Source organism: Chaetura pelagica, unplaced genomic scaffold (assembly GCF_000747805.2).
Source record: "Chaetura pelagica isolate M959 unplaced genomic scaffold, ChaPel_1.0 scaffold14, whole genome shotgun sequence".
Classification (NCBI taxonomy): Eukaryota; Metazoa; Chordata; class Aves; order Apodiformes; family Apodidae; genus Chaetura; species Chaetura pelagica.
In genome coordinates this window covers 93,964-118,471 of record NW_009953067.1, presented here as the reverse complement: position 1 = coordinate 118,471, position 24,508 = coordinate 93,964, and the positions used below count along the sequence as shown (strand labels likewise).

At 40.2% G+C, this 24,508-nt stretch overlaps 1 protein-coding gene across 3 annotated transcripts in view; it reads right to left on the bottom strand.

The window, feature by feature from the left end:
- Positions 1 to 24,508, bottom strand: part of DAAM2 (dishevelled associated activator of morphogenesis 2) — a 123,970-nt gene that overhangs the window by 44,572 nt on the left and 54,890 nt on the right. For all 3 annotated transcript variants that reach the window (XM_009996801.1, XM_009996802.1, XM_009996803.1), the window contains exons 5-13: positions 18,150 to 18,483; positions 8,496 to 8,606; positions 7,361 to 7,464; positions 6,545 to 6,611; positions 5,497 to 5,614; positions 4,371 to 4,509; positions 2,864 to 2,922; positions 2,269 to 2,453; positions 992 to 1,309 (exon numbers count right to left, since the gene is read on the bottom strand). In XM_009996801.1, the coding sequence (XP_009995103.1) occupies positions 992 to 1,309; positions 2,269 to 2,453; positions 2,864 to 2,922; positions 4,371 to 4,509; positions 5,497 to 5,614; positions 6,545 to 6,611; positions 7,361 to 7,464; positions 8,496 to 8,606; positions 18,150 to 18,483 (1,435 nt within the window). The remainder of the gene's footprint in view (positions 1 to 991; positions 1,310 to 2,268; positions 2,454 to 2,863; positions 2,923 to 4,370; positions 4,510 to 5,496; positions 5,615 to 6,544; positions 6,612 to 7,360; positions 7,465 to 8,495; positions 8,607 to 18,149; positions 18,484 to 24,508) is intronic.

The following is a 24,508-nucleotide window of genomic DNA, read 5'->3' as shown; positions in this document are numbered from 1 at the left end:
ACACCTGTGACTCTCTTTTTCATATACGTTCATATATATACATATATTAGTTATTATTTCTTTCCTTCAGAGCACTAAGTCCCACGTTCTGAAAAGAAAAATAAATCCTCATCCTTACATTCTCTCCCACACCCCCCACGTGGCCTTGACAGACAAGCTTAGACGGTGCAGCAAATATTTCACTTCACTTTATTTTAAAGAAAAGGAGAGAGGGGGAGAGAGAATTCTTGTGGCATTCCAGGGGTCCCTGGACACTCATTCCAAATGCCGAAGTTGGACCCTGGGTGAGTTTCAGTCTAAAAGAGAACCTGGGTTTCTAGGCAGCCATCCAAATTCAACACAGACACTTTTTTCTTTCTAAATCAGTTTTGAAAAAAATTAAGACTTAACGAGGAGGGGAGGGGGAAAAAAAGAAATAAGAAGGAAGGGAGAGAAGCAGAGGGGAAGGAGAGGCAACCAAGGTAGAAGATGAGTGCAACAGGAAGAATCCAAGTCCTCTGTTTTTATTGAAGTTTTATTGCCAAGGGAGAGAGATGTAACCATGCAAGGAGAAGGGCAGCTTCTCTTGTGGCCATGAACAAATAGTGAGAATCAGGCCACCTTTCTTTCCTTGGTGCCTGCTCCTGCCAGGGTAGAAGAGACTGGTTTTGGAGGTGGTTCTCACCATGTTTTGCCTACGTTGGCTCTGGCCATCCTTTTCACCAATGTGCAAATGAGGGTAGCTCTGGCACACCAGTCCAGCTCTGGCTTATGTCTTCAGTCCCAATACAGCTTTGCCTAACTGATAGCATGCCTAGATCTACTGCAGCTCAATCTAACCAGCACCTTGGTCATCACAGGAGATATGCTGCATTGCCAGAGAACTGGGGAGACTCCTTCGAGACAGGTACTGACTCCTACTGAACTCAGCCCAAGAAAAGCCACCATACACTGGCTTCTGTCACCTTGAACTTCATGGCATTAATCAAGATAGAGTACTGCAATTTCTTACCTCACTCAGCTTAGCCCAGTTGAAGGATTTCAGTGGGTGTGAAGGTTGTGGGATAGACTTCTTCTTCAGGCTAGAGCCACTGCTGCTGAAGGTGGTTGTTGAAGGAGGTGGCATCCCCATGCTGAAGAAAGGTGGTGCTCCTGGTGGGGGAGGAGGTCCTCCTGGTGGAGGCGGTGGAGCAGGAGGAGGGGGACAGCTGGAGAAAGGCAGAGGGGGTGGCAGTGGTGGCAAATTCTCAGACATGTGAGAAGAGGACAAAGCTAATGGGCCACCTGGAGGAGGGGGTGGTGGGGGTGGGAAGGAAATGCTGCCCCCTTGCTGGAAAATAAAGAACAGACAGAAAAAGAAAGCAAACAGTTTAAAAGGCACAATAACTTCATATTGCCAGCTGAAGCGATTTTATTACAAGTCTCAGAATATTTTATGTTTTCTGTAAAGCCTCCTGCACTCAAAGCCATGCAATAAAGGGAAGAATCTCAGCTTTCATTTAAGAGAAAGTTTCAAGCCCTTGAAATTGTGGAGAAGAGCTTGAAAAAAAAACCCATAAGTGGCTCAGAAAAACAGAAAGCTAGTAAGAGAAGCCAAAATGTATTATTTTCTCCTTATGTATGAAAAAAAGAGAGAGAAGCTCAATCTTATGAACTTTTGAACTCCTAGGTTTTAAACCTTAGGGCTTGAAATACTGAATACCTGTCATTAGGCTCCACTAATGCAAAGTGGGAGAAGGGAGGAGGGAATGAGTCTACTTTCTGCAGTGTCTAACATCTCAGAGCTGCATCCTGCCAACGTGAGCTTCAGGCACACTGCCGGGACAGAAGGAGCACCAAGCAGGAGGGAGCAGCTGCAAATGTCACCTCTGCAGAGCTCCAAGACAGTTCAGATGCTCCTGCAGCATGACAGAAATACTGTTTCTTGACTAAATTTACTTCCATATCTGGGAGATTCCTCACTATTCCACTGAAATAACAACCAAGGCCACCCTACTAGGCAGTAAAAATGATGTCTGTAGCAGGAAACATGACTCAGGAGCTCCTGCAAGGAAAGTGGCTGAGGAGAAAGAATGGAGCAACACATGTATTATCCATTCTGTACCACCAGTTCAGGGATTTTGGTCTCAACTAAAAGCTTAGAAGCTTCTAAGTATTCATCTTTCTAGCTGGCTAGACAGGCTCTCTCTGTACTGATCACAGAAAGCGTTTAACTCATAATGTGCTTTTGTTCATCATTCACTAGTTAGCAGGCTTTAAACAAGGATGGGAAGAGTCCCAGTCTCATACCGAGAACTCATTAAGCTGAGCCATCAGGTCGTTCATCTGGTCCCGGGTCTGGCGCAGCTCCAAGGATTCTTTCTGCAGCTTGTCCTTCATTTTGTTCAGTGTCTTCATCATTTCATCTTTCTCCTGGGTCTTTGTCTCACATTCCCGCTCCTTCTTCTCTAGCCTGCTCATCAGCTCTGCATGGTCTAGGGGGAACAGGCAAGTGGGGCTGATGAAATAAAGCTCATTAAGAGTCCCCAAAGAGATGTAGGTTATGTTGAAATAAAACTGACAAATTTGTCAGTTTAACTGGGGATGTATAATGAGAGCAGGAAAAAGACAACGGAGCCACAGAGCCTGACTGTCTTGACAGTGATCTTCAGTGATCAAGACAGCAATGCCAAGTTTCACCTAGACTGTAAAATCACTTCAGGTGAGGAAAGTCCCATCCTACAAAACACACAAATTGATCACTATGGGACAAAATGTACTGAAGGGAACAAAGCAAGGTTTGTCCATGAAAAAAAACCTGTTTGCCCAGCTCTGCTACCCACTGCTCTATGACTGAATCGGGATCAGTCTCTTTTGCCTCCCCAGGTACACAGAATACACTTACCTTTCCGAAACTTCTCTGCCTGGTCCCTCCACTGCTTGACTTCATTTTCATTCACCAGCCTGAAAAATAAAATCAGATCATTTAAACCTGAGCTACCCAGGCTGAAAGGCAAGTAGCCATTGTCTGTAGTGATCAGCAAAGGGCAACATGGTGCATTTACATGTTTGTACAGGATCACACCAGTGGCCAGTCTGGTTCCAGATCCATATCCTTATGGTAGCCAGCCTCTAATATAACTGTGGTGGCTTTTTGCTCTGTGTCCTGAAAAAGGATAAAGGAATGTCGGGGGAAAAAAATTCTGATATGTTGCTGTCTTCAGGTAATGCCCTCAAAGTGCCAAGTCTACTTATTTTGAAAGGGAGAAGTAATCACTAAAACAGTAATAGCTGCTGTGAGTTACAAATTACCCCACCCTTAATGCAAGACCAGATAGACATCTTTTTTTTCTATTTTCTGTGGTTCTGGTTTTTATTTCTTATAAGGAGGATGCTTATCTATTGGGTAATATATCAGTAACAAGGCAATGCACACATCTCATACTGGCACAGCTATTTCCTATTACTGACAGAAGATATATGTAGGGCATGCTGGAGATTGATTAGATATGCAGAATAAGGAGTAGCTACAAAAGTAGAAAGGGAAGATTAGGCATGAGGTCTACAATGAAGTCTGATATCCAGATAGACAGGAAGAGGCCAACATGAATCTATTTTTCCATGATGAGAAATCAGTTTTGATTTTGGATCATGCCTGTAACTGGAGGGACTGTAAGATTTTTAGTATAGGAGAATTTGGTTTCACATGAGGCTTATGTTCTATAAAATGTTCTTTTCAGTGCATAATTCAGAAGGGTAATGGGCCATGAATTACCTGCAGAGGCAGATGGATGGGATGAAGAGTCCAAAGTTTGGCTAAAAAAGGACTGAGAACAGGGAGGTTGAGATGAGAGCCAGCTCATGTAGCTAGACTTCTCAAATGATGTGTCCTATGGGAAAAAATAATGGTAGTGCCCTCAGCCAAATCTGTGGGTGAGAGTATGCAGACATTTTATGAAGAGGTAAAAGGTTTTGTGTGCTAGGTGGGGGTTGCTCTCCACTATTTGAAACCTTTCTAAACTATGTCCTTATTAATGAGGAATGAGATCTAAGTAGAGATGACTATTTTTTTTTTTTCTTATTTAACATCAATGAAAGCTTTTATCAACATTCCGAATGCAAAATGGCACATGAGGAAGCCTTGTTATAATATCATGGGTATTTTTTCTGCTCTTCTATCCAGCTTAATATTTAATAGAAATTAGAAGCCAAAGGCAAGGACTTAGCTAGAAAATACCATCTGGTTCAGTTGTCATTAGAAGAAAACTATTTAGAAGACTAGGATGACAATGAGAGGCTGTAAGTTAAAATAAGAAATTCCTCATATACAGTATTTTATTTCCTAAGCACCTGCATATTTATTATATATTTATGCCTGCATAACAGAAATAAACAATGATAATGCAGCTTACATTTTAATTATATTTTTGACATTGAAGTTTTCCAATGGAGCTATATCTGGATCATCTCCTCGTTCATCCTGAAGAACAATTTGTTGGAGTATTCTGTCCAACAGCTGCCACTGCTGAAAGTTTCCTCCATTCCTCTTATCTGTATGGAAAAAGACCAACCTATGAGAACTTCCATTTCCATGCCAAAGTGCACGGGCCTTCATTTTCACCTTCCATCTCAACCCTGTGTGTAATAAATCACAGAACACAGAGCCAAACACTGGACTGCTGCTAGCAGAGTATTTACAAACACCTGGTATTTTGGAACAGCACATAATGGGCTTGGGCAACTCTGAGCCTGATGTGCATACTCAGGCTGTGTGACCCTTTTGACAGATTAACTCCAATTTGAAATTTAAAAGCCTACAGAAAGACTCAGTGATTCCTTAGAGATAGCTCTTACTTGGTATTTTCTGGTGGTTTTTTGGTACCTAATTAACCTTGTGACCAGGCACTATGGAAACAAAGGCAAGCAGTTCTTTAGTGACCTTTGCTCAGCTGCTACACTCTGGAAGTATAACCGAATTATTTTACTACAGCTAACCAGAAGATTCCTGTCACTTCTCTTGAAAACAAATGACAACGTTATTTTTCAGTTTTAGATGAGGAGTCACAACTGCTATCTCCATGAGACAGCAGCCTAAAGACTTGCTGTGGAATTTCCCAGTGACAGAACAGCTTTCAGTACAGCGCAGTTTCTGTTTCACCAGAAAAATTCCTCACTGAATTTTATTAATATTCAAAACGGTATCTGTTTCTGGGAATTCCCTGATCTAAAACACAAAGGCTCTTTCTTTTTTAAAACTTCTAATTTAAAACCATTAAAAGCTCTGTCAGTGACTAACTGGAATGTCTCAGCTACTTAATTTTATTTGCAAGTGCAGAGAGGTCAAGCTGCTGCTTGAAATACTGCAACAAAAATCTGCTGGAAGGAATCAGCATAGGATACCCAGTCCCTTAGTCACTGCCAAGTTCTGAATGGAAGACAAGGGCAGTGTGTGTCATGGTACCTGTGATGCTGTACCTACAGCAAAAATTCACCCAGTTCTCAAACACTCTTTGGTCTGGAAAACTGTGATGTACTCACATGGCAACTGCAGGCAGTGCTGGAGGATGGATAACAAGTAGGGATAGGCATCTGTGTGCTTCAATCTCTTCTTGATTAACTCAAACATCTGAGAGGCACTTTTTGTATCAATGTGGATCTGCAATGAGAGAAGGTAGTGAAAGAACAAGTGAGAGAAACCACGGACAGTAAAAGCCTGACTGTGAAAGATCTGACCAACACAGACACAGGCACATTTCCAGCAACTGGACCTCTGCGGAGTCTCCTGCAGTGTCCAGCTGCAAGTTGCAGTGAGTAGCAGGCACATGGGTCTTTGAGACTATCATTGCCATCCAAAATCCAGTATGGAAAAGATCCACAAAGTAAAGGTCTAGAAAGGTGAGAGGCATGCAAAGCCAGCGAGAGCTGTTCTGGAGCAAGCAAAACATCTGAGTCCTAGAAAGGAGTGGCACAAATACTAGAAGCTAAACAAGGAAAGGGCTAATTGTTCTGTATCGGTATGTGGCAAGAGATGGTCATGAAGAATAAGGAAACTATTAACTATTCTGGACCCTACAGCCTCTTACTGTTGCTAAAGGATGTGGAAGCTGCCTTGGTTTATACTCATCTTTAAAATCCACCCAACATAAAATACTGATCCTCTCCACAGACTCTGAGGTGTCAGTCTTCAGGAGAGTTTCCTGTAATCTTGGGAAAAGTATCAGAGAAGAACCCAAAGTTCACCCATAGTCCTGTAAAGGAAATGTATGAAACTCTAATGCTTCTGCATCATCAGGACTGAGAACATGAGAGCAGGGTTGAGAACTCCACTCCTGAACCTTCAGCCAAACAAAAGAAAGAACTCTTTGTCAAAGATACTTGGCAGAAGCCCTGTATTCTGTATTGTTTCCATTGTTCACACATCACAGACGCCTACTTGCTAAATGAGAAACAGTGAAAACAGTAGTACCAGCCACTCTCAGCACCCAAGTCAATCACTTGGTGTTTTTCAGGGAACACAAAGGGAAGTTGCATCAAGCATCCTAAGTTCAGCTTTGGCAAGTTCAGGTACTCCAGAGAAAAAACTTACCAGGTCAAACCGCTTGGCAAGTTCCAGGTCATCTTCATTTCTGACCATCTCAAAGAAATCTAAGTGCCTAAGAGAAAATAGAAAAACAAAACAAACAAAACCTGCCAACGTTCATGGTGTAATTGGGACTTAAACTCAATGTGTCACTACTGAAACAGCAACACCTCTTAGAAGGTGTTCTTACATGAAGTGCTGGGATAAGTATGCAAGGCAACTCATGGGAGTCAGTAACAGGCCAAAAGGAATGGCTAGCTGAGGTGTATACCTGTTCTTTAAGCCTTATGCTAAGTCACTGTGTTGAGGTAAGGCTGTGAAAACTAAAATAAAATAGGAATGGGATCACAGAATCACAGAATATTAGGGGTTGGAAGGGACCTCCAAAGAGTCCAACCCCTCTGCTGGAGCAGGGCCAAAAAACCACTGCTTGTGATTAACATAATGCCTGCAGTGATAAGACATTTCTAAAAAGTCTATGTCATACTTGTTGACTAGATGCTAGACCATTAACAAATAGTTTATTTTGCAAAGTGGAGATGCATTCAGTGGATTAGTTAAACAGTAGAGCTGGCAGCACTTTCTTTTTTCATTCTGATTGCCATCCGCATCTTAGAAGGAAAGCAATTTGGGAGCTCCTTGCTACAGCCACTGCCAATTTAGGATGTGTGTTTCCTACTTCATCTGCTGTTCTGTTTTTAAGGAGTCAGTTTTAAGGAGAGACAGAGACAGCTTCGTGCTTAAATCTGAAACTCAAATGGAGAAGAGTTTCTAAGAACTCCTTCTATTGATCAATAACTCTTCTCAGAAACCACGTCTTACCTGTCCAGTATGGCATTCTCATGTCCTCTTAGCTTGTCAATGACTGGCTGAATTCCTAACATTAGAAACTCGTATCGTAGATGTAATCGGAATTCCAAATTGTCCTTAAAAAATAAGGGAAAAACAAGTTCTTAGGTTCCAAAAGATTTCAATAGCATTAAAAACAAACAAAAAACTTAAAACCTCACTTCTTCTTGTTTTAACATCCTCTGTCGTGATACCAAATTCACAAGATTACTTATTTCACTATAGTAAGTAAAAAAATAAATAAATAATGCCTTTGCCTCTGTTTCAGTTAAAAATACAGTCCTCATTTACCTACGAGTTCTGCACACCCAGTCAGAAGGACAGTGCACTCCATGTTGTTCCACAAAGAATAAAAATTGTTAGTGTTTTTCCTGCTTCCACCTCCTGCTTAGTGATGAACAGTACTGCAATCTTCCTCCTGGTTTTTATGTTTATTTGTCATAAAATTACCATATACTCTGGCAAACTTGACATCTGTTCAGTGGGATGTTACTGGACTGCTGCATGCAGACACAAATATGTTACCAGACAGAGCTCCTATGAGCTTGTTGCCTGTTGTGGTTTAACAAAAACAAAACAAAACAAAACAAAACAAGCCAATGTAACAAAACTAGCACTTTTAGTGACACAAAATCAGTTTAAACTATCCTCCAGACTCAAAAGACACTTTTGTTAATGAAAGAAAAACAACTACTTTTCTTTTCAGAAATGTCTCCTCTTTGACATTTTTAAATCAAAATGTTTGTAGTTTGGCTTTGAGTTGAAACAACATTTCAAAACATCTCTGAAGATAAACAAAAATGTTTTTTAAAAGACTGAAACCAAGAGGTAAATGTTTTGCAGTTATTTAAAAACAAACAAAGAAAAAAACCCCACAACCAACCTGAAGCAGTTCTTTCACTGCAAGAAATCTATGCTATATTAGAAAAGACTGGAAATGAAATAATATGGAAGACATTAAAAGACTGGTATTAACAGTTAAGCATTATTTTCCACAAGCTATATCCACTAAATAACACAAGATTTGTGACTTAATCTACTAGCCATTTCCAAGATAAATTCATTCAAGCATTACATTTTAGAAGGAATTTGCAGGGCAGTGACTCACCTCACCCGCACCAGCGTTCAGCACAGCATTGATAAAGGACATGATGGCTGTTTTGAGATTGACTTCATCTCGGTATCGCCCCATGCTTCGATCCAGCTCATTCAACAGTGACTGAAACAGAACAGTGGGCTGGGTTAGAGAGCATAATCTGTTTTCTTGCATGATGTTGTATACTGTTCATGAGATATGCATACAATCTTGTTTTGATTTGCTATATATTTGCCTAAAAAAATATTTTTTGTTCAGACAAGATTAGTAACAATTTTGGGCATGCCACAATAAACAAATGAAGAATACTGATAGGAATAAAGTGACATCTGATCCTAATGAGAGAAAAAAAAAAAGGGGGGGGGACGACGGCATGTTTTGTTTTTTTTAAACAAGCTTTATGAGAAAAAATAATGTCCTTTATATTCCTGCTACCATGATCTAAGAAAGAAGCAGTATTATGAACTTCCTAATCAGTTAACTCTGTTTGGTCAATCTGTCAGGGAGTTTATACATGCAGAAAAATGTCATCAGATTCATACGTCCTTTCTACTCCCATCACTCAATTTTCATTATTGGATCTCAGCAGGATACATTGTGCTTATGTACAGAGGGGGAAAGAATTCTAAAGAGAAGCTGTCTTCTGAGGCATAAAACCTACATGTGATCCTTGAAAGGTTTCTCATTGTTCTTTCACCTACAACCATTTCACAGGAAGCAGACAACTACCTACCTCTTGGTAGGTAGCTCCTACTAGGGATTTACAAATAACAGGAATACCTCCTGTGCATACAGCTTCAAAACTCAAAGATGCATTAACTGCACTTTCAGTGAAGCTGTGTAAGTTCCAGTTCCCTTTATAAAGAATCACAGGGTAGTTTGGGTTGAAGTGACTTTAAAGATCATCCAGTTCGACCCTCCTGCCACAGGCAGCGACAACTTTCAACAAGACCAGGTTGCTAGAAGCCCCATCCAGCCTGACATCAAAATTTCCAATCATGGGGCATCTACAACTTCTTCGGGCAATCTGTTCCAGTGTCTCACCACCCTCATAATAAAAAATTATCTTCCTTTTATCCAATCAAAATCTAGCCTCTTGTCCTGTCATTACAGGCCCAGGTAAAAAGTCTTTGTCTTTCTTATAAGCTCCCTTTATATATATTGGAAGTCTTTGTGGAGACTGCATGTCTCCCTATTAACCAAAAAGCAGGGATATTTAGCATTTAAGGGTATTTAGCACAGAAATATTTTCATCTATTTTCTACATGCTTACAGATATTTCACCATAATCCTGTGAACACCAGGAGACAAAAGAGAAAAAAGACTAGACAAATAATATTAGTAGCCTGTGTCCTAGACAGTCTATTTAGGATTAATTCCACTTGAATATTTACCAAAGAGGTTATATGTGGAAACTGATTATCCATGAAAGTAACTCTACTTTTATCATTGTGCTGTTGACTATGAATCTTCTCTTCAGGATCTTCTCTGATCAGTTCATAATTCCAAGGATGATTTTCCTTACTGGAAGACTAACAAATCCCAATTGAGATCTGCCAGTTCAACTGTATATGTCTCACTCCAGCATCAATAATGAACACTCCACGCTCCTATCTTTATTTTACTGATATACTAGAGAAAGCAGAATTCTTTTTACTCTTCCAAAGAAGTTTGGGCCATAAAGGGAGAACAAAGACAAAAATAACTTTTTAGCATTCAGCTCAGCAGATCCATCTAAATAATACTTTGAAACTATGATGCTGAGCAAGGAAGTCCATTTTCCTTTAGTCAGTCTTCTGTCCCTGGCTACTGAATGTGTTTCATTCATAGCAAAATCTCTCCTCTGCTAGCCATCAGTTACATAGATCTCTCTTGTTTCCTGTAGAAAACAGACATCACCACTGAGATATGCCTCAAGAAACAGGGGGAAAAGCCTTCTGTGCATTCCCAGTGGAAAGAATACCCTCCTGGCTTCATGCAAATGCTTTGTTTGTTTTAGTGTAAAAATCTTTCGATCTATCATACTCTACTACTGCCAGCTGTTTTTGTACTTGAATATAGTATGTTCACTATTAAGCAAGCTTGTTTCCATAAACTCCTTCTTCTTGCATCTTTTAAATTGCCCAGCTGGCACTTGCACTCAATTTTCCATCACATCCATGATTTCCCAGTAGTCATATTATGGACAAAAAACAACCTTTACCCGATTTTGTTAGAAATGGCAGAGTGTTACATGAAAAAACATGAAAAGGACTATGGAATCAGACTGATGGTCAATCCAATCCAGCATCCTGTCTCTGACAATAACAATAAGAGACTATGTAAGAGGTCTTTAAATTCACCAACAAACCCAGCTCTTCAACTTGAAAAATAAGCAGAAGTGAAATAACTGAGACCATTTAGTTATGTTACTGTCAGATTGGAAACTGAAATTCAAAGCACACGTGTCTTCTTGGAATAATTTAAGTAGCCGTTACTAGAAAAGGATCAAAACCAAGGATGGTTTTGCTGGTTTTCTCCAGAGGCCTCATATTCCTACTATACATTCTCACAGGCCTTTAAGAACATGCTAGACTCTATGCAATAACATATCAGATACAGCATCCAGACAGGTTGAAGGATGTTAATAAAAGTTTACTATCTTTCATTTCAGAAGGCTGGAATAGGAACAGAATGCAATAGGTGCCAAGCCAAATTGAGGGCAAGAAAAAAGACAACTCTGGGTTGCTCTAAGCTAAGTAAAGAGCAACACATCTTCATGTGATTGTTCAAGCTCTAGAAGGAAACACTGTAAGTTCATGTAAGTTCAACAAGGCCAAGTACAAGGTCTTGCACCTGGGTATATGCACAAATACAGACTGGGGGGAGAATGGCTGGAGAACAGTCTTGAGGAGAAGGATTTGGGGGTGGTAGTAGATGAGAAGCTCAACACGAGCTGCCAGTGTGCGCTGGAGCCCAGAGAGCAACTGCATCCTGGGCTGCATCAAAAGAAGTGTGGCCAGCAGGGCCAGGGAGGGGATTCTGCCCCTCTATCTGGTCTGGTCAGACCCCACCTGGAGTACTGTGTACAGCTCTGGGGCCCTCAGCACAGGAAAGACATGGAGCTGTTGGTGAAGGTCCAAAGAAGGGCTACCAAGATGATCAGAGGGCTGGAGCATGTCTGCTATGAAGACAGGCTGAGAGAGTTGGGGCTGTTCAGCCTAGAGAAAAGAAGGCTCTTGGGAGACCTTATAAAGGCTTTCCAGTACCTGAAGGGGCTACAGGAAAGCTGGGGAGGGGCTTTTCACCAGAGAAGACAAGGTGTAACAGTTTTAAATTGAAAGAGGGTAGACGATGTTAGACATCAGGAAGAAATTATTCACCATGAGAGTAGTAAGGTGCTGGAATGGGTTGCCCAGGGAGCTTGTGGAAGGCCTCTCCCTAGAGGCGTGGAAGGCCAGGCTGAATGAGGCTTTGTGCAGCCTGGTCTAGTGTGGGGTGTCCCTGCTTATAGCAGGGATGTTGGATCCTGATGATCTTTAGAGTCCCTTCCAAACTTAACCATTTGATGATTCTATGGTTCTAATTCCTATAGATCAGTCTACACCCACACACTGTGGCCAAACTCCAGTATCTCCAACCCTTTGCAAACGGCTGTGGTTCAGGTCTTCACTTTAACATTCCCTGTGAAAAAGATTTCACCACACCTCTTGGCAGCCCGCTCTGTGGCCAGATTAAACTTATGGTTGTAAAGGTTTTCCTACTGTTTAAGCAAAACTTTCCTCACTTGATCCTATTATTCCTCATCACTGACATCCAGTAGGGTTTCAATCAATCTGCAGCAAACGTCAAAAGGCTTTGGATGAACCCTGAAGGGAAGAAACAAGTAAGTGGGAATACAGGATTTTAATTTGTTCCTTGCTAGGTCTTCTACTACAATTCCAAATTGATTGGATTTCTCCCTACAGATTATGATCTGTACTGATGGTGTTTAAGACAGACCAGGCAAGGGCGCTCTGGAAGGAATGCTTCTAATCTCCACCTTTATTCCTTTCACCTAAAGCTTCAAAATTCCTAGCAGCAATAAGAAGGAAAACAAGAGTGTTCTAGCCAAAGTAGCCCAGTCAGTATTTTCATCAGCAAGTGAAATCAGCTCCTTTCAGGCAATATCAAACACGCAGGTCCTCTCACTAAAAGAAAAATCTTTCTCCCCACAGGGGTCCCCAGCTGGGTGGGTGTTTCAGACAGCAAACTAGGCCAGAAGAGCACTGGAACATCCTGATACACTCTTACGAGCTGGTACGGCATTATGACTTTGCAACATTATTTTGATTCAAAATATGCCATCTTAAAAAGTACATGTTGCAATGTCATTCAATGCATTCACTGCACAGGAGCAATGAGAGGAACCAGCAAGCCTAAAAGTAATAAGGGCAACAGCTTAGGGAAGAGCAAAATTATGCCTCTTTCACAAAGGAAACCAGCCATAAATAGGGTAATGCAAATGTGAAAGAGACTGAAATCGGAGATGCTTTTTCTCAGTTTTCAGGGCATTTTAGAAACTTCCATCTTAACAAGAAAAGCACCTAAGAAATTTGAGACAAAGAAATGTTTTAACTGTCACACATTGAGCCAGTGACAGAATTATATTAGTAGCAATTTTAAATACATCAAATGGAATCCCAGCAAAGACACCAAAGGCTCATCTTCCTAATTCCACATTTCTCCTTAGAGGGATTATTATCTGGCTTGCCAATGTTTACTTTCATCTCTCTTATTTACGGGGTAGATAGAATTTGTAGGCAAAGAAGCATATTTCAAACAAAAATTGGATGAAGAAAAGACAGAACTTTTCCAGATTGCCTCAGGAAGGAGATTGAAGGCTTGCTTTTATATTATTGTGGTATTTGAGTAAAGATGGAATACTAGTCTGAAGAGGACAGTTTTCAAGGAATATATTAAAAGAGTAACTGCAGACTGCCTGTTAGACATTAGAGTTATTCTAGGCGGAAGGGCAGCATGAAAGATGAGTCAAAGATTAAAGCAGGCAAAGGATGAGCTCAGGCCAGAAGCTGCAGCAAATATGAGAAAATAGGAGTAGCCACAATATAAATTCAGACACAAACATAAAGAATAGGATTTTGTTGCTAGTGCCACAACAAAGGCAATCCTGACAGACTTGTGAACACATTGAACAGTGGAGATACAGGGTGAAGTAAGAGGCATTTGACAGAAGACTGAAATCTCAACAAAGACAACTAACTTTCTGGAGAATTTCCCATGGCTTCAAAGTGACTCCTGTCCAAAAGTTGAGGATTAGACTGATAATTGCAGTCAGTGCATAAAGTGCTGGCAATTTAGAAAGAAGCATCAGATTTTCCACTCAGAGCAAAATACAATTTTTTGTCAAATTAAGAAGACAGTCCTTCATATTCATAAATGTTCTATCTATACTTTCTGTTAACTTTGATTAAAAAAAAATAAATGAACATATCAAAAAGTGAGGACATCCTTTCAAAAATATTTCAGCACAGTTTGATTAGCAGTCTTTAGTTTGTATGACCTGGTGGGATTACAAGTGTTTATATCACTCAGGAATCTCACTGTAATTTGGATTTTGACTTTAGTTACACTAGTTTGTAACTCTAAGTTTCCCATTCAAGTAGTAGGAGTTATAGCAGGACAGAGCCAATGCCAGTTTAGTAAGAACCATATCTAAAGTGGCAGCTTTTCTTCTCTACTAATTCACCAGTTGCTGGGTCCTCTGCCTACTTTTGGCTAGCTGTGCCGGGTGACAAGAGTTGTGCCTAGGACACTAACCTGCAGTAACTTCTCAGATGCAATGAAACATACCATGTTTTCTGTTACCAGGTTACATACATGATCTCTACATCACTCCACCACACATGAGCACATGCAAATTGGAAAAAAATTGTGTTCCAATCTAAAGATATTAGCAGGAAGTTATGCACAAGCTCAGGTTTTAGATGGTTGCCAGTAAATAATTCTGAACCTCTCTTCCTGACTCTTATGAAGGACAATGGAAGCAGAACCATGCACTCAAAATTTTTATCCATCACCATGGTATTCCTCTGCAAGAAGGCAAAAAAAACCGACCAATTTGTGTTGGGGAAAAATTGATCTGAAACAGTGTTTCTTTCATTTACCTCCTGATTCCTCAAAGTACATAGTGCTGATCACCACAGTTGATATGGGGACCTCAGGGCACTTAGATTTACTGCAATCTGCAAGAGGGTAAAATAATTCCAAACACATAGTATACAGGCAAAGTGCCAGCTTTCACAAATGAGGAGGGATAAACTGGGGGCAAGGTCACTGAAAGGGATGAAGAACATTATCAACCACTCTTGTCAGGAAGGCAACTTAAAGGAAGAGCAACACTTGCACTTACGCTGTCAGAGTTCAGCATTAACAGTAAATTGGGCATACCAATAAAAGTAAGCTTAGTAAAGTTTCCAGAAAAGCCTACACTTTTTACTTCACAGGAATGGCATTTGATTTTCAAAACCAAGAATATGAAATTATTCTCCTTTTAGGTACTGTGTCTCTAATTTGGTGATTGTCTTATGAAGCTAGATATAGAGAAAGACTGATCAGTTCCTTTACAGTTCCCAGTTTTTCTTTTTTCCCTTCCATTAGAATAATACTGCAATAATGAACCATACAGCCAAAGGAATAAATTCCTACTCTGCACATTCAAAGTATGTTTCTCCTGTTCCTACAGTTTAGTTCATTTTTTAAAATTACTTTTCACATTACTTTCTTGATTATGCCAGATCCCCAGTTGTGGGGCATCATTTTCAACATAACAGTGAGTAGGTGTGGCCAGTCAAAGTCAACCTAAAGCTGCAAGCTCTAAACTATTTGGACACTTCAATACACTCAGTGATGCTGCTAGTTGCTCAAACTACAGGAAACATCCTCAAAATATTTCAGTTTGAAACCTGAAGGATCTCTTCAGATATTTGCAAAGTCTGAGTTACAAAGATTACACTCAGGGATAGGATAAAGAAAAAAAAGCTTTCACTGTATATCACATCTTAAAAGTTCATAGTAAAGGACAGGGATTGTCAGCTCATCCTTTGTGTTAAATGGGCTCCCATAGTCAAGTTACAGTGGATACTTCTCTTGATAATGAGCTGCAAGACTGTTCTGAGACACAGGTGTGGGAGGGCAAAGAGATATAACACTCTCTTAACTGAAAAGTCCTAAAGTATCAGAGAACCTTCCACTAAAACATAAGGAAGACCATGACTACTTCTGTTTCACCAGCATTTAAAAATTCCCTAGTCTCTCTTTTGGAAAAAATGACTACATATGGATGAGGAATGTCTTTGAATGAACCATTACTATCCCAATATCAAACTTAAATTATCATCTAGACACAAGTCTTAGAAATTTCAAACAAGAATGCACCCCTTCTGCTAAATCATTTTGGAGTTTGGTTGAGGGCATTTGTTTTGTTTAAAAAACAAACAAACCAAAAAGAGAGTATCCCATTTATCTTTCATTTTTTCCCCAACAGACAAGCATTTTGACAAATGCAAGTATTTATGCAGAGTACTCTTCATGAACATGAGAGCTTAGTAAGGATCTGTAAGGCATTACACCAGATTCCTCAAAAGCTCACAACAAGACCTGTGCCCAGCACATTTTGCCCAGCAATTACTTCTCTCAGTTATCAGTTATCTGGTAAATTTTCAATTTAAAAACTAAATAAAAATGAAAAAAAAAAAAAAAAAAAAAAGGGGGATGGGGGGGAGGGAGGGGAACCAACAAAAAAACCAAACAAGACAAAACAAAACAAAACAACACCAAAAAAACCCCAGCATCTATTTCCCACATGGGCTTACTAAGCAGAGTCACGTGGTCACGTAAGGATACGTGATAAGTCAACACAAGACCACAGATGTTGTTAGGCCTTTCAGTTACTACTGCTTTTTGCTGAGCATGTACGGTTACTCCTACCTTTCCCCAGGGCATACAAGAATGTCAAATTAATTCAGGAAGGATTCTCCATTTTAGCTAATCACTAGCGAGTAAGCTGATAGGACAGTGCACATAGAGCCTGGGACCTGCCAAAGCCGTATATAGGTGAACGGACTGGAATATTTCAGTTGGAAGGGACTTACAACAATCATCTAGCCCAACTTCCCGACCAGTTCAGAGCTGACCAAAACTTAAAGCATGTAATTAAGGGCATTGTCCAAATGCCTCAAATACTGACAGGCTTGGGGCACCAACCACCTCTTCAGGAAGCCTCTTCCAGCATTTGACCATCCTCTTGGTAAAGAAATGCTTCCTAATGTCCTGTACAAACCTTCTCTGGCACAGCTTCAAACAATTGCCATGCATCCTATCACTGGATGACAGGGAGAAGAGCTCAGCACAGCCCTCTCTACTTTCCCTTTCCTGGAAGCTGCAGAGAGCAATAAGGTTTCCCCTCAGCCTTCTTTTCTCCAAACCTGACAAGGCCAAAGTCTTTAGCCACTCACAGGGCACTCCTTCCAGCCCTTTCACCACCTCTGTGGCCCTCCTCTGGATGGATTCAAGGACCTTCACTTCCTTCTTAAATTATGAGGCCTGGAACTGCACAGAGTATTCAAGGTGAGGCCACACCAATGCTGAATACAGTGGGATAATCATCTCATTTGACTGGCTGTTTATAATGTGTTTGATGCACCCCAGGATGTGGTTTGCCCTCTTGGCTGCCAGGACCAAGCCAAGATCTCCTGTGTCCCAGGTTGAAGTCACAGTCAGCGAATCCTACAGTGCATTCAGTCCTAACAATAAATATCAGCAGCTACTGTTCATGTGCACAGACTGTTTTCCCATTCACTTTTACAGTCATAGCTCATTGTAGCCCAAAACCCATTGATGCATTAGGAAGAGGCAGGAGATAATGGCTGACTGAAACCAGGATTCAGGACCTCTTGGTCCAACATCACCTTTATCATTTCACCGAAGAACAAATAGTAAAGGGGTGAGGTTACCCCAAAGTTTAGGAGCTACAGCTTCATATACAGCAACAGATTCTGTTACATCTTTTTGTAGAGGTGTTCAGTTCACCAGGAAGGGGAAGTTTATAATAGCAGCCAGCAGTATTCATAATATAAACCTGTCAATGATCTGCTAACCTACCTCAAGGTCTCTGAGATTGAGCTTGCCTTCTGTGTTCTGAATGGGAGATCTCCAAGTCAACAATTGCTACAATTGTGACAAGTCACAATTTGATTGCTAAGTGGCAACTGAAGTGCCTCCACTGCCCATTATTTAATCCACAACTATTTTATTACTAAATAAAGGACTTTAAAATCAGGAAAGTGGCTCCTGGAATTCTGTGGCTTCAGCTTCTAGGGAAGAACAAATTATTAGCACCCCAGAAATGCCATCAGCTTTAGAGTATGAACAGATTAACAGCTTTCATTTAGCATCACAAACCCTCATATCAAGTTAAAATATAGGAGATTTTAAGTTAGCATTAATGACAAGCAACCAGCATATATATATATGCTGAAAATCTTTTTGAGGAAGTGCCCTTCCTAAAACAGAATGTAAAATATCGCCTTTTTACTACCTAGCAAGTTTGCAATACATGCATGGAAAAAATAATTTCCCGTGGACATTCATAATCCTGGTATTTCTAGCAAGGTATCCTCCTTGTACCTGGAATCTTGTTCTTTCTGCAGCATAGACTTGATAGTGAAGCATGGCTTGCAGGACTTTCTTGTGACCATCTGGTACCAAGCAGACAGCCCCTAGGATCTCTAGCACAGCAATCTTGGTCTTAATGTTCTCAGTCCGTAAGCTCTGGGAGATGATGTTGATACTCTCTGGATGAGCCAGGACATGAGCCCGTCCTTGGGAATTGTTCATCAGTGCCTTGATACACCCTATAACGGATGTGTGTATACGGCTTTCTGAGGTCTCATAGTCCATGCTCTTCAGGAAGTTCAGCAAACAACTCAGGCCATCCAGCTCAATAAACCTGGTCACAAACCTGAGGAAAAACAAAAAACAAAACAAAAAGAAACCAAACAAAAAATAAACAGGTATGAAAAATAAGGAAAGCAGATCAAAGACAATTTATTCAAAAGAATCCTTATTATTCAATCTTGTATCTGTAAATCTGGCTAGTTTTTAGCCTACAGCTCACAGAATAACTCCCAGGTATTTAAGAAAAACAAAGCAAAGAAACCAAACAAACTAAAACAAACAAACAAGAAAGAAAACAGCCTAGCTAATAATGGTGTGCCACATAGTTACAGGGTAATTATATTCTATCACCTTATGACCCCACTGTTATGTCACTGTGTTCTTTGTTGCAGTCACACCAAAGACTTGCTGTGGTCCATCCCATGTTCTCTGCATTTTCAAGGCTGAACTGATTCTTTGAAATTGCTCCATCTTGCATACATGCTAATACATACAAGATAAATTTTCATACAGACTCATCACCACACTTGTAATTATGAGTTCATGTTATCTTGAAAATAATTTTTAGATTTAGGTCAAACTTTTAGTCAATACTACTTATAGGCTCCCACCTCCAGGAGTGGATACACTGGCAGATGCAAACTCATTACCACTCATTATCAACTTCACACTCTGATCCTGTGACACACATATAGGAACATATAAAGTTGAAGTTTAAAAGGCAAATATTATTCAGTAAAAGGCAAAGCTCCTATAATGGCCTTGGCTGCATTTTTAATTGTTGGATTGTTTTTAATTTGAGCAGGTATATTCAGGATGGAACAGATCCACTGTCAACCAGCAGTAGCAAAATGTACAGTAAAAACATCATAAATAGCAGAAGCAGAATAAATCAGTTATGAAATTACACACTCAAGACTGTATCTTTAGTAGGACACGTTTATTTTGACTATTGACATCACTAGAGTTCTCTTTCTACTATATTGTACCATAAAATCTGCTTTTCTTTAGGGTAAGACTGTAAAAACTGAGGGTGAAAACAATATAGGACAAAGTCCTTGGAAAAGTTTGAGGTTTTGTTGCAAAACAGGATTAAAAAATCCAGATGGGTCAAATTAGACCATGCAGACTGCCTCCTAGGCAAATCAATGGAAATGAATGAATTATACAAGTCAGTTCAAATCAATCACTCTAGCAAAGCATCACTGAAAGTTCCCATGCTTCAAAATGGGGATTCAAGGACATGAAAAGGGCTGCAAATAATTTCTCTAGATCACTTTGTTTACCTCCTGCCTCCTCTAACAGGTCATTCAGGTAGGTGCACTTTTATAGAATGTCTGAATGCAAACCCATGTGAACTACATTTGAATTTGCAGTCTACCAAAACATACACGAACATGTCCATGATCACACTCTAAACAGTATAGTCTAGAAAGACACCTTTAACAAATTGAAAGGGTGTTAACAATTGCCATCTGTGTAACAAATTAAGAATACCAAATGTATGTATAATTTTTGCCCTCTTCCTCCATGTTGGATGCTTCCTAATGTGTTGTCTTTCTGTCTGTGAGATGCTTTTCCTACTACACAACAATAATGGAAGCATCATACTGAAAGACTGAATTTCACTGGTCTCTGTTCATGTCTCTGCACCAGAAAGACAAACCTGAGCCATACTTACGTAACTCCCAGATAACATGGACTTGACTGGCATTCTTGAGTGGTTATACTCCACACCACTCAGGAACTTTCAGGTCCCACCTGAAAGTTATGGTCACTATGCTAATAAATTTGCCAACTTTCAGCTTATTTGGGCCTGCAGTTTGACCAGGGAAAAAAAAAAAAAAAAGCTGATGTTTTGCTGTTCTTTTCAGTTCCGGGGCTGAGGGAGGACTTAAGATGGACACTTTTCTGAAGATACAGAGCTCTACTGACAAAATAAAGCATCCTGAAGAAACAACTGCATAAAGGATCCCTTAATATACATTCAGACAGAACACCTGGTCTTATGACAAGACAAACAAGGCAATACAACTTTCATGTATTTTAGCCTGCTCTGATGACCATGTGAAAAAAATGGTAAATGCACAAAAGTCACATTGTCTGGTTCACAGGCAGAGCAATTTTTCTAGGACTGTTTGGATGAGGTCATTACAAAAAGGAGGCATGCGCAGGAAAGTGGTGTGTGTCAACAGACTTTGATTAATGACACAATGTAAAACAATGTCGGGATTTTCCTGGACTCTTACTCATCCAGAGAGCAAACAGTAAGCTGCATTACTCAATAGGAAGCAAAACCAAGAGCCTTCCAATTTCAGCTGACATCAGAAGCAGGAATCAAATTATTTTCACCTTCCTTTTCCAAAACACTTAGTTCATTATTCTCCAGAAAAGCCAGAAATCATGCAAGGAGTAGATAAAGAAATGGTGACAGCAGTTTCTGAGCCAATAGACCCTCTCAGTATGAAAATTTGCTCGGTGTGAGCATGTAGGTGGGAACATATATATGTAAATGCCCATACAGGAGAGAAAAAAGTGTGAGTTTAGTCGACAGGCTGAGAGCTAAACTAAGACTGTTTGGTGTTTGTGCATCTATATGTCTGTAAGCACGGACATGTATGTGTGTGTGTGTATGCAAAGGCAAACCTAACTCATGCAAATAAAATACCTTCTTCCTCACAAAATACAAGTATATACCTAACTGCCAGCCTATAGGTCCTGTATGCTGCAAAATAAGGTCTTGTTCTAGACTGAAAGGTGTAAAGTTAAGCATATTTGCCAATGCATTCCGGCTAACACATTCAAAAACTCAAGTGTAAATAAAGCAGGGTGTGTTTTAATAGGTGCTAAACAAGCAAATTAAAGCCTAACCTCACCTCAGACTCTCACTTGACCAGTTTAGCACACTTTAAAAGGCAGGGCGCCTCTTAGCCTTTCAAGTTTTAGAGAGTGCTGATCAGAATGAGTTAGCTAGCTCTCATAACAAACCTTTCATCTGCATACAGATGCAGCACAGCCTTAAGAGGTAATGACCCACTGACGGATTCCAAGTGTAGCGGGAGGACAGCTTCCCTGTGAGACTTGATCCAACTCAGGAAAGACAGAAAGATCATACTCTGTGGGTGCTCAGAGAGCAGGATGGTCCCATCCTATTAACAGCCAAGGCTACGCTTCTCTGCAGCATCAATTTTTGAATCAGAGGGCACACATAATCCTGACAACTACTGAACTGCTGAAACATTCAGCATAATGGTTTTTTTTCTTACTGGATGCTTAAAAGATCATCTCCAGGATGCTCTTGAATGCAACAGGGCTAAATCAAACAAAAATAACAGGAAGTAAACCTGAGTTAAACAAAAGAAGAAAAGCAGACAGTAAAGGGAGTTAGTGACAATTCAGACTAAAGGAGATACTACTCTGGGGTTCCAAAAAGTGTTATTTTTTTTTTTCCCAGTCCCTTTTAAGTTTTTACTTTTGCTGCACTTCTGAACCTCCATTTCTGGGTACTAAAATACCAAAAGAAAAGCTCTTCTCCTGCTGCCTCTGTCCAACAGTTTGTCATCACACTTGTTTATAGTCATAAGTTCTTACAAACCTAGAAGAAAATGTGTTTCCTTACAAGATGCAGATGTGGGGTTTTTTGTTCTCTAAGGCTGGGGTTGTTCCTGTGTGCTGGGACATAACCTGGCTTTATTATTTCAGAGCAGCTCCTAAATACCAGAACAAAACATAATTGCTCAAAGAAGACCAACTAGCTGCTCAGAGATGCTTCTATCACCTTTTCTCCAAAAAGGAATGGAACTTGAATTTGGATAAATCTACCTCAGTTTTTCTTACTGTTAGAACTAGTGGGATGGAATAAAGACACAGATCAGTACCATTACTATGCATTTTCTACTAGAAGAGACTGAGTTTTGCAGTAAATAAATTAAAGAGCCAAACACATGCATTTTCTTCTCTTGCTTCCTCTGGATCAGAGAACTCAAGTAGAGGAGCCCATTAGTAATCCATCAGAATCTCTGTCTACCCTACCATCAGAAATGGATTCCAGAGAGTTCATCCTGTGTGAATTTAGGTCTCTCTTTTTTTCAGAGGCCTTATGAACAGAAGTGGCATGGAAAATAAGATTTGATGGCCAAATTCAACTAGAAAGACTAGTATTTTGAAGGTTTGGGTATTGTACTGCTTATGAGAAGGATTTGATGGATCTGAGGGCCTCTCTACTGCAACCTTTCCATCAAGAAGAAACTGGCTTGTTGATCAGGCATTGGCATACAGCCCATTTGGCAGCTAACGAAGTGAGTCGCTGGAAATTAGTTGAGACATAGGACTTAACTCAAAATATGGCTTGGCTTAACTATTTAAAGAAAAGAAAAAAGCCCCATAACCATCGCCAGCGATTTAGAAGGGAACACTTTATAGGGCAACACATAGATGCTTGTACTGAAGCTTGTTAGGGTTATTACAAACAGATGAAGCAACATGGTGTTGTCAAGGGGATCCAGCAGAAGCAACTTAGGTCTGTGAAGTAAAACTCACAAGGCTTTGAGCAAAGGACATTTCTCTTCTTCTCTATTGCCTTGCTCTCAACAAGGAGATCGGGCTGTTCTATTCAAAACAATAGAGCTGAACAACCAATGGTGACCACAAAAATGTTTCAGCTCGACATAGCAGAGAGGCCTTGCTGCTATGGCTATCCTCAGTGAAAGCTATCACTCACAGAGGAAGCATCAAACTAGCTCCACATGAATGTAAACAGAATTGCTACATTAAGTCTCCACAGCACAGGACTTCAGTTTAAAATCCTTGTGTGAGCTGGGAGTTTGTCTTAGCAGTTGTCTTAGCTTCCATTTTAACATGAAGTCCAGCTGCATTTTACTTTTTTCTTTGCTTGAGGACAGTGATAGAGAGGATCAGTCAGTCGCTTAAATCCTTGGGTAAGGTCTCAATATAGGCCACTGTTTCTTAAAATCCATGTTAATAGCACTAACCCCACCCACATGCTAAAGTGACCAAAGCCTGATGAATCTTTATGTCTTAGAGGAGGATCATAATCTGGCTTCATGCTCTCTTGCAGTCTGTCACAAAAGGAGGTAAAACTCTGAGGTTTAAGCTGATGTGCTCTACCTCATAGTTGCCACGAGGTGAGAAGCTGCGTGTAGTCAACTTTTTAAACATCACAAATAGGAGAAGCACCATCAGCACTCAACTCTGTAAGAAGCCCCAGAAATGTCTTTGCTTCAAGTCAATGTAACTGCAATGTAAATCAAATTCACAGACAGATTTTTTTTTTTTCAGGGTGGGGGGAGGTTTATTTATTTCAAATCTCAACCCCCCCAAAAAAACACACCAAAGAAAACCCCCCAGAACCCCCATACTGTTTGGTCAGGGCACTACTGAAGCTCTCTGAAATTACTTCAGCACAGTGTGAATGCAAACACATTTGGCCTATTTTGGGCCCAATACAAAGATATTCAGAAACTTTTAAACTGAGTGTTTCCTGAGATCATATCAACTATAGTTATTGCTTCCGCACAATGCTCTTCAAGTGTCAAATGGAAAAGGTTTCTATGCTAGTTAGTTTGCTATTGTTCATAGCTTTGTTCCCAGAAAAACAAGGATGACCCTTACCTTCAAAGACACATTATACAATGAAGTCTCTTAACATTTCTCCATGTCACAGTTGCACATAGAACAGGAAGAATGCCAAACCAGGTGATGTCAGATGGATTAGCTGCTTTGTATCAAACAGTTCAAGTTACTAAAGATAAGGCGAAGCCTGAATTCAGAGTTCAGAGTAGTGGCTGAGATTTTGCCCAACATGAATCAAATTACATGAGACATTCAAAGGAGCTATGAAGTTTATAATCTGATCTTTACAGTCATTACCTGTGTTTGCACATATCTGCCACAGGTTTTTCACAGCAGACTGTCTTTTATTTTCCTGAAGCAACATGCTTCAGTATTGGTGTGCCCTCCTAACTAGGTAGGTTCAGACCAGGGACTGTGGGGCTCTCTGTGGATTGTCTGAAATATCAGAGAGGCTTGTGTGAGGTGAGACAATGAAGTTTCTGTTCTTGCCACTCTTT